This window comes from Stegostoma tigrinum, chromosome 1 (genome assembly GCF_030684315.1).
Source record: "Stegostoma tigrinum isolate sSteTig4 chromosome 1, sSteTig4.hap1, whole genome shotgun sequence".
Classification (NCBI taxonomy): Eukaryota; Metazoa; Chordata; class Chondrichthyes; order Orectolobiformes; family Stegostomatidae; genus Stegostoma; species Stegostoma tigrinum.
Genome location: NC_081354.1, coordinates 122,385,806 through 122,403,330, shown reverse-complemented (window position 1 = coordinate 122,403,330; position 17,525 = coordinate 122,385,806). Strand labels below are relative to the sequence as shown.

The window sequence follows — 17,525 nt, the reverse complement described above, 5'->3', positions numbered from 1 at the left end:
CTACTCTGTCCAGCCCGCTCATGATTTTGAAAATCTCAATCTGATGTCCTTTCAGCCTTTTTTCTCAAGGCAGAATAGTCCCAACCTCTTCAATCTATCTTCATAGCTCATGTTTTTCTCACATGGAAACATTCCATCAAATCGCTGTGTCTGGGACAAGGGCAGCCCCTTCTATGCAATGCCCCAAATAATAAAGACAAGAGCACAATGTTTATTAAGTGCTCCCTCCATCTGTCCTGCTGACTTCAATGATCTGTGCACATATACACTCAGGACCCTCTGTCATGCAGGATCTATAGACCACTGTATCTAATATTCAACAAGGCGCTGCTAGAAGGGGAAGCTCTGATGAGGAATGCAAATTTATTTAATTCATTTATTATGCCCATTAATTCCAACCAAAACCTGCAAAGGGGTTTAAACTCTCCTTGTTTATAAGTCACAAAGTTGATTCAGGGAAACATCGGAATTACAACAAATTGGGCTGATTTTATTAGGACCTCTGTTTACATTTTTGCAAATCAGCCAAACTATCATAAGATCATAAAAAAATCACAGTAAAGAGTAAGACAATTTGTTCTAATATGTCTGTGCCTGCTCTTTACTGTATCAATCCAAAACAAATCTCACTGTCTCATGTCCTCCCCATAGCTTTGTATTTTGCAATATGTCAAATATTTATTCAACTTTCCTTTAAAAGGACATAATAGTCTTCATTCTAGCCACTCCCTGTAATTCTAACAAAATTCTACATTAAGAAATTCTCTTCACCTCTCTACTCATTCTGGTGTAATTACATGTTCGTGAATCCTTAGGCTGCAGCAATTGATTTATTAAAACTCTTGATCGTGTTAAAAGCTTAAACTTAGTTCGAATCCTATGGGGTGGTGGATACAGTCCCAGCATTCCCATTCTCTCCTCATAACAACAGTTTCCTGACACTAGTAATAACCCATCCCGAGTCAAGTTTTTTTTATATAACGGAGTGCCCGCAAAATGCGTGTCAGATTCCATGAATATTGGGGCATTATGGAAATATTTGTATTTGCTGCTGTTATTCATAAAGCATAAATTGAGCCTGATCCTTCCAAAGTCTTTAACTATTTTCACTGTGCATATTTAGGATATCATTTATTTGAATTCTCTGATGTCTGCTTTCCCACACTTTTCAGTGTTTTGCCCCTCGCAAGGCTGGATATGTTGATGCAGCAGTGTCCCTGCACCTCTGGTGAAAAATTCAGGAATGCTCTATGTCATGACTTCTTCCCCCATCTAGGGACAGTGTCCCAAATTTGACAACTGCCTGCTGCTCAAATGGTCGGGAACTTCAAAGCCTACATCTGATGTCTGTCCCAGAACTGATCACCCCACATTTATCCACCAGATCAACATTTACCATCAATCTACATATTCCACTAAGGCCTATGTATTCCCCTTAAATTTTTCATGGGATCTTCTCATTTTTGGCAACTTCCTTTCCTGTGTCAGTGAACTTTGACAGTGTTATGATTAAATTAGCAATCTATTTCAACAAAGAGGTACTCATCACTGTCCCTGCCAAGTATTCTCAATAGGTTGGCAGGGTAATGAAGAAGGTACTATGCCTGCCTTTATCGGTGAATGCACTGAGTGTAAGCGTTATGATGTCATGTAGCAGCCGTAGAGGACATTGGTTAGACAACTTTGGGAATACTGCATTCAGACTCCCTGCTATAGGAAAGGTGCTGTGAAACTTGAAAGGATGCAGAAAAGATTTACAAGGATGTTGCCAGGGTTGGAGGGTTGAGCTAGACGGAGAGGCTGTTAGGCTGGAGCTATTTACTTTGGAGCATGAGAGGCTGGAGTCGGGGGTCGGGGGTCGGGGAGTGGGGGGGGGGGGGTTGGCCTCATAGATGTTCATATAATTATGCAGGGCATGGATAGGATGAATAACCAAGGTCTTTTCCCAAGGCGTGAGGCCAAAATGAGAGGGTGCAGGTTTAAGGTCAGAGGGGGAAAGATTTAAAAGGGACCTTAAGGGCAATTTTTTCATGTACAGGATGGTGCGTGTAGGACTGAGCTGTCAGAGGAAGTGGTGGAGGCTACAATTACAACATTTAATAAGCACCTGGATAGGTACATAAACAGGAAGGGTTTGGAAGGATACGGGTCAAATGGAACTAGATTAGTTTAGAATATCTGGTCGGCAAGGATGAATTGGACCAATGGGGTCTGTTTCTGCGCTGTACAACTCCATGACTCTAATTCAAATACAATTAATCACAATTCTTTGTTTCCTATCAATCAAGCAATTTTTCTTTTTACATTTTTAGATATCTAACAATTTTCATGAAAACCTAACTATCCATACCATTCTAAATTAATTAACTTGCAATAGCTATCCAACAGTTAATTTCTTTTAACAAAGTGACTTGTATAAATTTCAATGATCTGAGAAAATCTCCCTGTAATATTGCATTATTCCTCTTTCATTATATACACCTTTGCTACTGTATGTGACAAGCTGGCATGAGAATAGCTTTTATCTCCCGAGTTTCTAACTTCAACTTTGCTAAAATAGGGATAAGGGTCTAGGCCCGAAACGTCAGCTTTTGTGCTCCTGAGATGTTGCTTGGCCTGCTGTGTTCATCCAGCCCCACACTTTGTCATCTTGGATTCTCCAGCATCTGCAGTTCCCATTATATCTGATCACAATTTTAACCTTACTGTGAAACCTCCTCCTCGATGCCTAACCTGAAGGAGTTACCCTCCTCCCTCCGGACCAACCTCAGGGGATCTCTCTCCCACTGCAACCCTCTTGTAATCTCTTCAGCCCTGGAACTGCTTGACCATGTCCTGAAGCAAACCAGGTACCACAGCCACATCACTTTCCTCAGCACCTGCCTACGGAACCAGATCATCCCCAACAGACTACAGTCTATATTCAAGCCTTACCCTTGAGGAGACAGCCACACTGAGCCCTGCCGTATCTTCACCATCCCCCCAGACCTCCCACTGACAGAAGATGAATGGTCAGTCCCCAGCAAGGGGCTCACCTTTGCCCAGACGTGACCGGTATTCGTTGATGTGTGGGTGGAGGGGGGCATCGAGCAGTTTTTCCGCTGCCTCCACGCTTACTCCCCTCCCTACCTCCCCACCCACACTCTCCTCTCCACCTATCTTCTCCTCTATCCATCTTCAGTCTGCCTTCCCCTCTTTCCCTACTTATTTCAGAATCCTCTCCCCATCCCCCTTTTCTGATGAAGGGTCTAGGCCCGAAACATCAGCTTTTGTGGTCCTAAGATGCTGTTTGGCCTGCTGTGTTCATCCAGGCCTACACTTTGTTGTCTAAAATAGGGATATGTTGTTTTAAACTGATGAAAAAAAGTTACGTATTCATGTCCTATTAAGGTCCAAGTTGGCATTTAATACACCATATTACATTATATCCTCTAGTTATGTCTGACTTATACATGTCTTTAATATAATTTATTTTAAGTTCAGGGTTTTGAATTTCAGGTTAGTAAAATATGGGCTTTCTATGTATCTGAAATTATTAATTAACTGACTGGTATTTCTGGGCCGAAGGTTTGTGGGTAATGAGGACTACACTGGTACCCTAATATGTTTATACTTAATTTACATTATTACCCGTTAGCAGTGTGAACCATCATGCTTTAAGGCATGGTAGAAATTCCTTGACTTAGGGAGTTTATTTTTTCAGCATAAGAAAAACGCTCAGAGCTCAGAGCTCAGAGCTAGAGATTTTTGTTTTCAGTTTTACTTTGTTTTGGACAGCTGACTTTGTTTCAACACAGACGTATGATCGCTATACCTGAAGCAATCAGAGGTTTCAGTCTATGAGTTACTTTAAAACTATAGAGCTGTTAGAGAAAGGAATTCTGAAGTCAGTGTTGTTTGAGGGTCACTGTTGGCAACTGTACAAGGGACTTTTTTTAAAAATTGTAAAGGACTGTCTTGTGATTCTGGACATTAGACCTTAACTGTGTCTAAAACTGAATTTGTGTTATAAGTAGATCATTGGTTTATTCTACTTCATCTTCCTTTCTTCTGCTTTATTATTAAAACGAAATCTGCAACATTGCATGCTTCAGTTTTAGTGAGAGACCACCATGTTAAAGCCACAACAAAATATGACATAGCAAGCCAGAATTCAGTCTGCAATCTGACTAGTTAACTAACATTGGATTATAGCAATGGAAAATGTATGTATAAGAAAATGGCAAAGATTAATTAAAGAAAAGCGTTTTAGAAGAAACATTTATTTAAAATCAAACAGATTTCACTTAATAATGTGTACAAACATTGTCTTTTAAAAAAAAAGACAATATGTAACCTCGTGTTAATGGCCCTTGACTAGCAAACTAAAAGTTACCAACTTAAATCTAAGTTAAGCCAATTTTAAAACTGCATTCAATCATTTCCAGGTTGCACCAGAAAGATAATGAATAAGTGATGCTACTTGTTTGTGGAGCCGTGATTTTCATGGGACAGCCTGAGACAGTTGTGAAACAATACAGTCACATTGCATACTGGATATACCAGCATAGTGATTACATTACTGGAATTGGAATGTCGAGAACAGGGACAGGATTTTGCAAATTGGGTCAGAATCCCAAGAAAGGGAGGATAAGTGCCCCAGCACCAACTCCTGTTGAAAGCAATCATCCATCTTGGATTTTGTCCTGATTAGTCAAATTTTGGTCAGAGGACAAGTTCTTAAAACTTGAGATTGGATGAGACTTTTAGGATGCAGCTAAGGTTATTTAGGAAATTAATAAGAGAGTTATAAGGATTGACTAGATACATAAAGCAAACTGCATAAATTTCTACAGGCACATAATAAATTAACAAAATTAAACATGGGTACCCAAGAAGTGGAGACAGAAGAAATTATAATGGCAAATGAGAAAATAGCCGAGACATAAACAGTACTTTGCACGTGTGCTCACGGGAGGGCATAAAAACAGCCCATAAAGAATCTTATGAGATTGAGGAATTTGGAGAAATAAGCATAAATAAAAGTTACTAGAAAAGTTAAAAAAAAATCAATAAATACCTCAAGCAGGATGATTTACATACTAGGGTTTTAAAAACAGACTGCTGTAAAAATAAGGGATTCATTGGTGATCATCTTCCCGAATTTCCCTTAATGGTAAAATGTTCCCTGTCAATTAGCAAGTGGAAAACATAACTCCACCACACAGAAAGGAGAGAGACACACAACTGGGGTTTTATGGCCAATTAGCCTGGAATCAGTAGTTGGGAAAGTCACAGTTTTTATTATTATTGTATATATGGTAAAAAGGCATTAAGAAAATCATAATATGGTTGAGCAACATCAATGCAAATTTACGAAAGGGAAGTCATGCCTGACAAATCTCTGAATTTTTGAGATTGTAACTAACACGACAAATGGAAGAACCAGTGAAGATATAATATTTAGAGTATCAAAAGCATTCAGTTCAGTAAGGAACAATGCAGAAGGTTTTTACGCAAAATTAAGACGACAGGATTTAGGGCAATACAGCAGTTTGAATTGAAGTTTGGTAATGGATAGTGTAAGAGAATGCAAACAAACATGTCATTTAAGTTAGATGTTTTCTAACCAGTGAGATACCATAACAATCAGTGTGTGGGGCTTCGGTTATCACAGAATCCCTACAATATGGACGCAGGCCATTCGGCCCAATGAGTCCACAGAAACCATATGAAGAGCTACCCATCCCATTTACCTTGCATTTCCAACGGTCAATTCACCTAACCTGTACATCTTTGGACGGTAGGAGGAAACAGTAACACCAAGCAGAAACCCACACAGACATGGGGAGAATACGTAAACTCCAAACAGAGAGTCACCAAAGGCCGGAATCAAACCCTTGTCCTTGGCACTCTGAGGCAGCAGTGCTACCCAATGAGTCACCATACTGCCCTTTACAACAATCAATTACTTAGATAATGGGACTGAACACAAGTTAACAAAGACTGACAATGATACAAAGTTAGGTAGTCAAGTAAACTCAGGGGTGAATGTGTTGAGGATGTAAAGGAAGGTAGCAAGCAAGGACATGACAGATAAAATATTGTGGGAATAAATGTGAAGTTATTCAGTTTATTAGGAAAAGTAGAATTGTAGTTTGTTCTTAAATGATGATATTATGGAAATATAGATATTCAGAGGAATCTGAGAGATCTTGTCCAGGACCATAGAAAATTTGCATGCAGATAATCCAGTAAGAAAGGAAATAAATATGTTAGAAGTATTATAAAAGGATTATGGTACAAGAATGAAAAAGGCTTACTACAATTATATCACGTGTTGATGACTGCTCAATTCAAATACTGTGTGGTGCTCAGGTCTAGTTATTAAAGTAAAAGATATATTTGTCATTGAGGAAATACAACAAAGATCAACTAACCAGATATCAAAGACGTGGTATGTAGAAAGTAGAAAGTGAAAAGCTGAAGCCTTGTTAGTGCTTTGAAGAATGAGAGGCAATCTCATTGAAACATATCACATTATGAAGGGGCATGGCACAATACTTTTCACCGTATTTCAGTACGTGACAACATGCAAATCAAATCCTAGATATTAAATGTTTTTCTGGTCAATGTATCTAGAACTAAAGGACGATCACAGGACTGAGATGATTGGCTTTTAACAAATTTTCAATGTAAGCTGAAAGTGACAGCCCTTGACGCCTAGGCCACATTTGACTAAATGTGGCATCAAGAAGCCCTAGCAAAAGTAAAGTCAATGAGAGTCAGTGTGGAGACTGTCCAACGGTTGGAGTCATACCTAATGCATCAGGAGATAGTTGTAGTTCATAGAACAATAGAATCCCCACAGTGCAGAAAGAGGCCATTCGGCCTATTGTGTTACTCCACCCAGACCTAGCCCCCTACCCTCTCCTAAATTTCGGATGGATCACCCACCTATCTTGCATGTCTCTGGACACTTCAGGCAATTTCTCTTGTCTCATCCACCTAACTTTCACATCCTCGAACTGTGGGAGGATATTGGCGAATCCTGCAGAAACCCATGCATTCACAGGAAGAACATGCAAACTCCAAACAGTCACCAAACTTGGAATCAAACTCCAGCCCCTAGCATTGTGAGGAAATGTTAACCACTGTGACGCTTAAAAAAAAGGCTTTTTGTTTGACATGAGTCATCTCAGCAGGATCACAGCATCCCTAGCGTGGAAACAGGCTATGTGGCCCAACAAGTCCACACCAACGCTCCAAAGAGCATCCCTAAACTTTCCCTGTAACCCTGCAATTCCCATAGCTAACACGTTTAACCTACTCATCCCTGAACACCATGGGCAATTTAGCATGACCAATCCTCCTAGCCTGCACATCTTTGGACTGTGGGAGGAAATTGGAGCACTCAGCAGAAACCCATGGGAGAACGTGCAAACTACACAGAGACTGTCACCCGTGGGTGGAATCAAACCCAGGTCCCTGGCACTGTGAGGTAGCAGTGTTAACTAATGAGCCATCATGCCACCCACTAAGGAGGTCTTCAGGGCAGTGACCAAAGCCCAAGCAAGTTCCCATGCTTTATTCATGACCTTCCCTTCATCATAAAGGTCAGAAGTGCAGATGTTTGCTGATGACTGCAAAATGTTCAGCAATGTCTGTGACTCCTAAGATACATGTTCAAATGCAACAAGATCTGGACAATAACCAGGCTTGGAGTGAAATGTGGCAAGTAATATTCACACCAGACAAGTGCCAGGCAATGAATATTAACAGTAAGAGATAATCTAACCATCATCCTTTGACATTCAACAGCATCGCTAAATCCCCCCACTACCAATTTCCTTGGAGTTACCATTGACGAAAAACTGAAATGGACAAGCCATATAAATAAAGTGGAATACTGCAGTGAGTATCTAACCATCTGACTGTCCACCATCTACAAGGCACAAGTCAGGAATGTGATGGAATATTCCTCACTAGTCTGGATGGATACAGCTCCAACACTCCAGAAACTTGGCACCATCCAATGCAAAGCAGCCTGCTTGATTGGCACCATGTCACAAGTATCTATGAGCTCCACCACTGAACCTCAGTAGCAGCAGTGTATACTTTTGACAAGATGCACTGCAGAAATTTGACAAAGATAGGATTTTCAAAAGTCATGAGCACTGCTGTTTAGGAGGTCAAGGGTAACAGATATATGAAACATCACTTGCACGTTTCCCTGTAAGCCACTTACAATCCTAACAGAGATACAATTGCTGTTCCTTTACTGTGGTTGGGTCAAAATCCTGGAATTCCCTCCTTAACAACAATATGGTTATGGGGACTGCAACAGGTCAAGGAAGCAGCTCACTGCTACCTTCTCAAGAGCAACTAGGGATAGACAATAAATGCTGGTCCTGCCAGCACTGCACACATCTCACCAGTCAATAAAAACAAAACCCTGTCTTACTTTGTGCCAGGAGGAATGACTCCAATGTAGGCATTCTACCTAATACCCAACGGGCCAAGCAGCATCTTAGGAGCACAGAAGTTTTTGTGCTCCTGAGACGCTGCTTGGCCTGCTGTATTCATCCAGCTTCACACTTTGTTATCTTGGATTCTCCAGCATCTGCAGTTCCCATTATCTCTATTTCCCAAAGGCTTTGCTTTGCTAGGGAGTTCCTTGATGTCACACTTTGCCAGATGCTGCCTCAACTCTCATCAGACTGGATGAAAGCTGTAATCAAGTCTGGCACTGAGTGACCTAGTGATAACCAAATCAATGATTATTGGCAACCATGGTTAGTGACACGTTCTGTTATTCTATCTGATGATTTTGAGTACAGTGATGGGGCAGTAACTGCCTAGAGTTGATTTGTCCTGGGTTTTTGGACAAGACAAACCTGGGCAATTTTTAACACCATCAGGTAGATGGTAATGTTTTGGCTATGTTGGAATAGCTTGGCTAGGGTGCTGATCATTTTGAGGCACAGACCTTTAGTACAATTGCAAGATGCTGTCAGGGTTCAAAGGCATTGTTGTAACCAGTGCCTTCAGTGATTTTTTTTAAATCATGTGGAGAGAACTGAATACTGGTATCTGTGATACTGGATGAACTCAGGAGGTCAAGACAGACCTCTTCTGACTGAGGATGGCTGCAAAACTTTTCAGATTTCTATTTCACATCATATTTCATCAGTATTATCACTGAAAATACTTTTCCTATACAAAAACAAAACTGATGTTTGGTGCTGTTAAAAGCCTATTTTATTTTCAAATTAGCCTCGGCAGGCCTGAAATATGTGCCAGTTATTTCAAATGGTAATAATGACTGTGTTAGTGCCATGGTATATAATATGCAGTGCATGAAAACAGCAATATAGCAAAGGCATCACCATCATGACAATATTTCCAGAATTTCTGGAAATGTTCTGCTTGGATGGGGCACTCCCACACTTAAAGAAAAACAAACTCCAATTCTACTTCAAAAAGAACAGCGACGTACGTCAAGTGACGACCTCATCAGCTGCAGAATGAATGATGACTGAGATACTGCCAGGTTGTAAATAGATGATCAAAGCGGCAAACGTAATGCATGAACCAAAGTGAAAATGTGATCTCCCCTGCAATGATCTTTACTGGGGCTCGCTTTCAACAGAACACAAGGAACATCTCCAACTTTGCAATATTTTTTAAAAAGTTCTCATTGACAAGCTTATAATCAGAAAGGCAAGCAGACCCGAACAGAGCTTCAGACTGCAGCAGGACTGGGCACTGGCTGGACGAGGAACATGCGAAGCACAGTTAAGTCTAAAATAAACGTTTGACACCAATGTCCTTCGCAGTGCCTGGGTGAACTGAGATTTGCTCTGTCCTGGCAAGATGCTGTGCGCCTAGAGGGTCACAGCAACGAGCGGTTTACAAATTTCTCCAGAAAATCCATGCGGGTGAAAGCAGTGGCGAGGATTCAGTGGAGATTGCCGCACATCTTACCCCACATCACCGCCCCCCCCCGACACACACACACACAAACAGCAACCGCTTTTCAAAGCAGCCGAAAGACGGACAAACAGCTGGGAGGTAGATAAGCCCGGCGCTAGAGGAAAACAGAGAGTTTACCCGGGGCACTCAGGGGTCCTTAAGGAGCTGGTGGATCTCGACCGCGGTTTCATGACGATATGGCTCATGGTGATCCGTTCGGAACCGCCGGACTCGGTCACAACTCTTTTTCTAGATCGGATTTCCTCGTCCGGAATACGGTGTGGGGCAGACGGCAGTAACCTCCCTCCCTCCTCCTCCAACCCCCCCCCCCCCTCCCTCCCTCCTTCCTTTCCTCTGAACTCTTTCTTCACCGAATTACTCAAGCATCAACTGTTCGGAAGTGACAGCTCCGGCCCCTGGCACCGCCAGTTGCGCTGCTCTCTCTGTGAGCCCGGACCGCCCGCCCTGGGACAGCGGCTTTCCCGGGTGTATACACACACACAACACATAGAGAGACAGAGACACACACACACACACACACACGCACAACAGAGAGAGAGAGACAGACACACACACTAACGCACAACACATAGAGGCAGAGAGACACACAACACATACAGAGGCAGACACATTGAGAGAAACACACACAGAGAGAGAGAGAAAGAGACACTGACATACACACCCAGACAGACAGAGAGACGGAGACGGAGACATAGGCAGAGAAAGACATACACACACACACACACACACACACACACACACACTCAAGCCAAGCCTGTCTCTCCCCCAGAGACGATAGGGCCGCACATGTCCCCGGGACCCCTCCCTTCCCACCGGAGGACGGAGAGGGGGTCCCGGAGCAAGACGGGTCATACCCTTCTCCCTCGATGGGAGGCTGGCTGGCTAGGGAAGGCTATGCAGCTGCACTGAGGCAATGTGCTATGCCTCCCCCTCCCAGCTTCTAACCTATTCCTTCCCCACCCCGATTTAAACTTGGGGGAGGTGGTGGTAGAGAGGGACGGGGGGGGGTGGTGTTAGAGAGGGACGGGGGGGGGTGGTGTTAGAGAGGGACGGGGGGGGGGTGGTGTTAGAGAGGGACGGGGGGGGGGTGGTGTTAGAGAGGGACGGGGGGGGGTGGTGTTAGAGAGGGACGGGGGGGGGGTGGTGTTAGAGAGGGACGGGGGGGGGGTGGTGTTAGAGAGGGACGGGGGGGGGGGTGGTGTTAGAGAGGGACAGGGTGCTGAGTTGCTCAGGGCAGCGGCAGCAGCAGCAGCAGTCTCCACCCCGCTGCCCCCTAACAGCAGCCAGGACTTCAGTGTGTGTGAGAGAGAAAGACAGCCTGCATTGCCAGTGATCCCGGGACGGTCCTGAGGATAGGTCCCTCACCCAGCCAGGCCCACTCTCACACAGGACCGCAGTGGTCACTTGTTGCCTTCCCTTGTGTTGGAGTTCTCTTGCTCTGCAACTCAGTCACCAACCAGTTTTCTAAACTGCTTCAAGTTTATCCCAAACTCGCTACATATATAACCCTGGCATCCCACCTCTGCTTTTCCCGGGACGTGGCTCCGGCCTGCAGCCATTCCATACGGCCACAACCGATAGAGCTCAGCCCACGTGGAGTCGCCCTGCACCGCAAAACTTCACCCCAGCTTGGGACACTGGTTCCTATCGCCAGCCCAACACCATGGCCCCGATATTTCCGCCTGCGGTAGGCGCAACATTTTAACACTCCAATTTCTCACGCTGACATGAATCAGCTTGCTACATCTGAGTTCAGCAAAATATTCATGTCTTAATTCTACTCGCTTTTCTCTTGATACTTAATTTTCACTTGTTTCTGTTAAAAAGCAGTGTAGACGGGCAGTGCTGCATGAATGCAAATACTTATACATTTCTTTTGCAGGATTTGACAATTTTCTCTCTTCTGAGCATTTCCATATGCCTGTTTTTTTTTCCCGTGACCTAACTGTACTAATTAGTCCGGAGTGAAAATGACACGAGCAACAAAAGTCTTAAATTAAGGTCGCTCGCTGCTTTACGGGGTCACGTTTGATGAATGGGTCAAACTCCACTGTTGCACTGAATATAAGAATCTACATAATTGTGTAAAAACTTGTTTTTTTCCGAAAAAGAGCTGACATCACAACATTGTTAATTTAACCTTCAAAACATATTTCACATTGAATAGACTGCACATCAACAGATCGTGCAGCACAACTAATGTGTGTTAGTTGTTCGACTCCACAGAAGTGTCCTGTCATTCCATTTAGATAGCAGGAACTGCAGTTGCTGGAGTCAGAGATAACCGTGGAGCTAGAGAAACACGGCAGGCCAGGCAGCATCGGCGAAGCAGGAAAGCTGACGTTTCGGGTCGGGACCCTTCTTCAGGAGAGTCTCTTATTCCACTTGCCTGGTGTCAGTCTTTCAGCCCTTTTGTTTTCTCATGTGCATACTATTTTGTGAAATGGGGAGAGAGAAAAAAAAACAGGCATATGGAAATGCAGAGGAGAGAAAACTGTCAAATGCTGCAAAAGAAATGCAGAGTATTTGCATTCATGCAGCACTGCCAGACTACATTGCTTTATTACCGGAAAGAACAAAGCGAAAATTAAGGAACAAGAGAAAAGCAAGTAGAATTAAGACATGCATATTTTCAGAACTCTGAGCTTGAGGTGCCCTTTCCACCGGCATCCAGACTCATCCACAATGAGGAGAGTAACTGAGCTTCAGGAGGCTGCAAGATCTATCATCAACCACAAACATCGTGTAATCAAGTAGCCCACTTGATTGGCACCACAGCACAAATATCCACTCCCTCCATCACAGACACTCAGTAGCAGAAGTGTGTACTATCTATAAGATGCGCTGCAGAAATTCACCAAAGATCATCACAGAGCAACTTCCAAACCCACAACAACTCCCATCTGGAAGGATGACGACAGCAGATACATGGGAACACTACCATCGCCAAGTCCCCCTCCAAGCCACTCACCGTGATGACCAGGAAATATATCGCTGTTCCTTCACTGTTGTTGGGTCAAAATCCTGGAATTACCTCCCTAATAGCCTTGTGGGTCAATCCACAGTAAGTGGACTACAGTGGTTCAAGAAGGCAGCTCACCATCACCTACTTAAGGTCAACTAGAGCTGGACAATAAAAGCTGGCCAGTCAGCAGATGCCCACATCCCACAAATCAATGAATTTTTTTAAAAAATGAAATTTACAGGCAAGGACTGATTATGGATAGTCAGCATGGTTTTGTGGGAGGGATATCATGTCTCACAAACGTGATAAAGTTTTTTTGAGGAAGTAACCAAAGAAATGATGACGGTAGAGCAATAGACGTTGGTTACTTGTACTTTAGTAAAGCCTTTGATAAGATTCTGGATGGTAGATTAATTAGTAAATTTAGATCATGGATTCAGGGTGAGCTTGCCAGTTGGATGTAAAATTGGCTTTACAGTAGGAGATAGAGAATGATGGTCGAGGGGTTATAGGGTCCTGATCCGAAACGTCAGCTTTCCTGCTCCTCTGATGCTGCTTGGCCTGCTGTGTTCCTCGAGCTCTACACCGTTATTTATGAAGGCGGAGGGTAGTTTTTTTGGACAGGAAGCCTGTGACTAATGATGTTCCACAGAGATCAGTGCTGGACCTACTTTTGTTCATTATTTATATAAATGATTCAGATGAGAACATAAGAGGTATGGTTAGTATGTTTGCAGATGACACCAAAATTGGTAGTTTAGTGGACAATGAAGAAGATTAACTAAGATTACAAAGAGACCTTGATCAATTGGGTCAACAGGCTGAGTGGCAAATGGAGGTTAATTTTGGTAAATGCAAGGTATTTCATTTTGGCAAAATAAACAAGGACAGGACTTATACACTTAATGGTAGGTCCTTGGGTAGTGTTATAGAACAGAGAGACCTCAGGGTTCAGGCACAAAATTCTTCAAAACTTGTGTCACAGACACACAGGGTTGTAAAGAAGGCATTTAGGAGGCTTGCCATCATTGCTCAGACCATTGAGTACATAAGTAAAGAAGTCATGTTGAGGTTTTACAGGACGTTGGTGTGGCCTCTTCTGGAATAATGTGTCCAGTTCTGGTCATCCTGTTGTAGGAAGGATATTATAAAACTGGAGATAGTTCAGGAAAGGTTGACAAGGATGATGCCAGGAATGGAGTGTTTGAGTTATAAAAATAGGCCAGATCGACAGGGACTTTTTTTTTAACTGAAGCATTGGAGGTTGAGGGGTCACGTTATGGAAGTTTTATAAAAATCATGATGGGTAATGGTAAGGAGAATAGGAAAGGTTTTTCTCCTCAGGTGGGTGAGTTCAAAACTAGAAGACATTTTTAAGGTGAGAGGAAAAGGATTTAAAAAGGTCATGAGGGAGTAACTTTTTTACACAGAGAGCGGTTAGTGCGTGGAATGAACTGCCAGAGGAAGTGGTGGGTGCAGGTACAGTTACAATGTTCAAAAGATATTCAGATAAGTTAATGAATAGCAAAAGTTTGGAGGAATGTGGCCCAAACACAGGCAGGTGGGACTACTTCAGTTTGGGAACATGGTTGGTATGGATTAGTTAGACCGATGAGTCTGTTTCCATGTTGTATGACTCTATAATGTCATTTCTTCTTGATCTTTCACATCATTAAACCCACCATCCAAATTAATTTCTGTCCACCAGGCTAGGCACAGAATTGATTTCAATGAGGTTTAGAAGATGCTTAGACGTAACTACAAATTGCAGAAAACAATGGCTGCCTTATTAAACTACATTCTCATGCATTTATCCTTGAACCAGTAAGACAGAAACAGATTATCTGGTCAGATCATCATATTACTGTTATTGAGTTTGCTGTGTGCAAACTGGCTGCTTTTTCCTACACACAACTGTGATCTCACTTCAAAATGAAAGTACTTCATTATCTATAAAGTACTTTGGGAAATTTCAAAGTTGGTTGGTGCTATCTTCTTTTTTTCCCGATTAGAACAACTTTGGATTGTGCTTTAACTCCACTTGCCTTTGATCTCATTTCTTTGATATCTTCCAAAATATATCATTTGCAGTTAATTCCCCCTCAGTGGTCCAATTCTGATTTTAAATTTGTGCTTTCTTGTTCTGGACTCCCAAATGATAGAAAATAATTAGAGGTGATTTAGTCAGTGCCCCAGATCTGACACAATTCCAAGGCACCGTGGTGGCCCAGTGGTTAGCACTGTTGCCTCACAAAGGGACCTGGGTTTGATTCCACCTTCGGGTGTCTGTCTCTGTGGAGTTTGCACATTCTCCTCATGTCTGTGTGGGTTTCGTCTGGGTGCTCCAGTTTCCTCCCACAGTCCAAAGATGCGCAGATTAGGTGGACTGGTCGTGCTAAATTGCCCACAGTGTCCAGGGGTGCGTAATTTAGGTGGATGAGACATGGGAACAGATGGAGGGATGGAAGGATGGGTCTGGGTGGGATGCTCTTCAGAGGGGCGCTGCAGACTTTGTGGGCTGAATGGCCTGTTCCAACACTGTAGGGCTTCTATGATTTAAACAGAAATGACACACCAGAACAGGGAGCTGAGCACCAAACTAAATTTGACCTTAACATTCAAGGAAGCTGCAGGCACCGATCAGTACCCTAACAAATTTCAGTCAATGCAAAGGCCCACAGGTAATTCAGGAAGTGAGGAATGTGGTGAGTGGAGGCAAAAAGCAGTTTCACCAAAGCTCCAAGTCATTTTGCGGAGGTGCAGGTTTTGGACTGGGCTGGACAAAGTCAGTAATCACATGACGCCAGGTTATAGTCCAATAGGCTTATTTGGAATCACGTTTATTTTGCTTCTTCATCAGCTGAAACTCCCCAGTCATTTGGGGAAGCCATGAAAACACTTCCACTCCTCTGGCTCCAGAAAACATACGCTCTCTTATTTTGGACTCCCTTATCCTGAGGAAAAGCCCTTGTCTATTCACTTTATCTATGCCCCTCCTGATTTTATATGGTCATCCCTCAGCCTTCAATTCTCCACAGACGGATTCAACCCCCAGCGCTGTCTGTGGCAAGGAGTTCTAAAGACTCGCAACCATTTGAGAGAAGGGATCGCTCCTCATCTCGGTCTTAAATTGGTAGCCCTTTGTCTGAGATTATGCCTTCTGGTGCTGGACTCTCTTGAGGGGAAACATCCTCTCATCTTTTACCCAGTCAAGCCCCTTAAGAATCACACATGTCTCCTTGAGATCACTTCCCATTCTGGTGAACACAGACAATGCAGTCCACCAGATGGGGAACCACAGATACGACCAGACTATTCTGTTTCAGTCACTACTTCCACAGCTTTACAATAATTTTGTGTGGGAATTATTTCACATATCCTCTGGGCTAAATCTCCTCATGTAATCATTTTCCTTTATCATCCTGATCATGGGAAATAGCCTTTTTTGGTCTACTTTGTCCAATTTCTTTATTCATTTCAAACACTTCTCATTTCAATCATGCCTTCATCTCTCAAATATTCAAGCGCTTCTTTGTAATTGTATTTCCTCATACCAGCTCTAGACGGTGAGTCTGTACAGCATTTCCTCAATATCCTCCCTCACAGCGAGCAGCCCAAATCATGGCATGATATTCAGTTATGGTCTCTCTAAAGACGTCTCCTGATACAGTTCTGAGGAAGGGCCACCAGACCCGCAACGTTAAGTCCATTTTTATATTCACAGATGCTGCCAAATCGGCTGAGCTTTTCCAGAAACTTTCTTGATGTTCCTCTCCTGAAACAGTTCAGTATTCCATAAGTTTCCTTTTGTAACAACTTTACAAACTTGAGATGCTGCTTCTAATGTGTTACCAACCCAAAGCCCCACTCGTCCGTAGCACCCAGTCATAAACAGAAAGACAATTTCCAACATAAAAAAAAACCATCTCACGTTAATAGATAATAAAATGTGAAGCTGGATGAACACAGCAGGCCCAGCAGCATCTCAGGAGCACAAAAGCTGACGTTTCAGGCCTAGACCCTTCATCAGAGAGAGGGATGGGGTGAGGGTTCTGGAATAAATAGGGAGAAAGGGGGAGGCGGACCGAAGATGGAGAGAAAAGAAGATAGGTGGAGAGGAGTGTATAGGTGGGGAGGTAGGGAGGGGATAGGTCAGTCCAGGGAAGACGGACAGGTCAAGGAGGTGGGACGAGGTTAGTAGGTAGATGGGGGTGCGGCTTGGGGTGGGAGGAAGGGATGGGTGAGAGGAAGAGCAGGTTAGGGAGGCAGAGACAGGTTGGGCTGGTTTTGGGATGCAGTGGGTGGAGGGGAAGAGCTGGGCTGGTTTTGGGATGCGGTGGGGGAAGGGGAGATTTTGAAGCTGGTGAAGTCCACATTGATACCATTGGCCTGCAGGGCTCCCAAGCGGAATATGAGTTTCTGTTCCTGCAACCTTAAGGTGGCATCATTGTGGCACTGCAGGAGGCCCATGATGGACATGTCATCTAAAGAATGGGAGGGGGAGTGGAAATGATTTGCGACTGGGAGGTGCAGTTGTTTATTGCGAACCGAGCAGAGGTGTTCTGCAAAGCAGTCCCCAAGCCTC

General features: G+C 43.4%; 1 protein-coding gene across 9 annotated transcripts in view; it reads right to left on the bottom strand.

Annotated features, from left to right (window-relative positions):
• The window catches only part of pde4d (phosphodiesterase 4D, cAMP-specific), a 1,334,021-nt gene that overhangs the window by 284,595 nt on the left and 1,031,901 nt on the right, over positions 1 to 17,525 (bottom strand). The window contains exon 1 of one of the 9 annotated variants that reach the window (XM_048534605.2): positions 10,093 to 10,229. The exons of the other annotated variants lie outside the window; for them this stretch is intronic. Coding sequence (XP_048390562.1) covers positions 10,093 to 10,160 — 68 coding nt within the window. The 5' untranslated portion in view covers positions 10,161 to 10,229. Of the gene's footprint in view, positions 1 to 10,092; positions 10,230 to 17,525 lie in introns of those variants that run through there. 9 annotated transcript variants of the gene reach the window in all.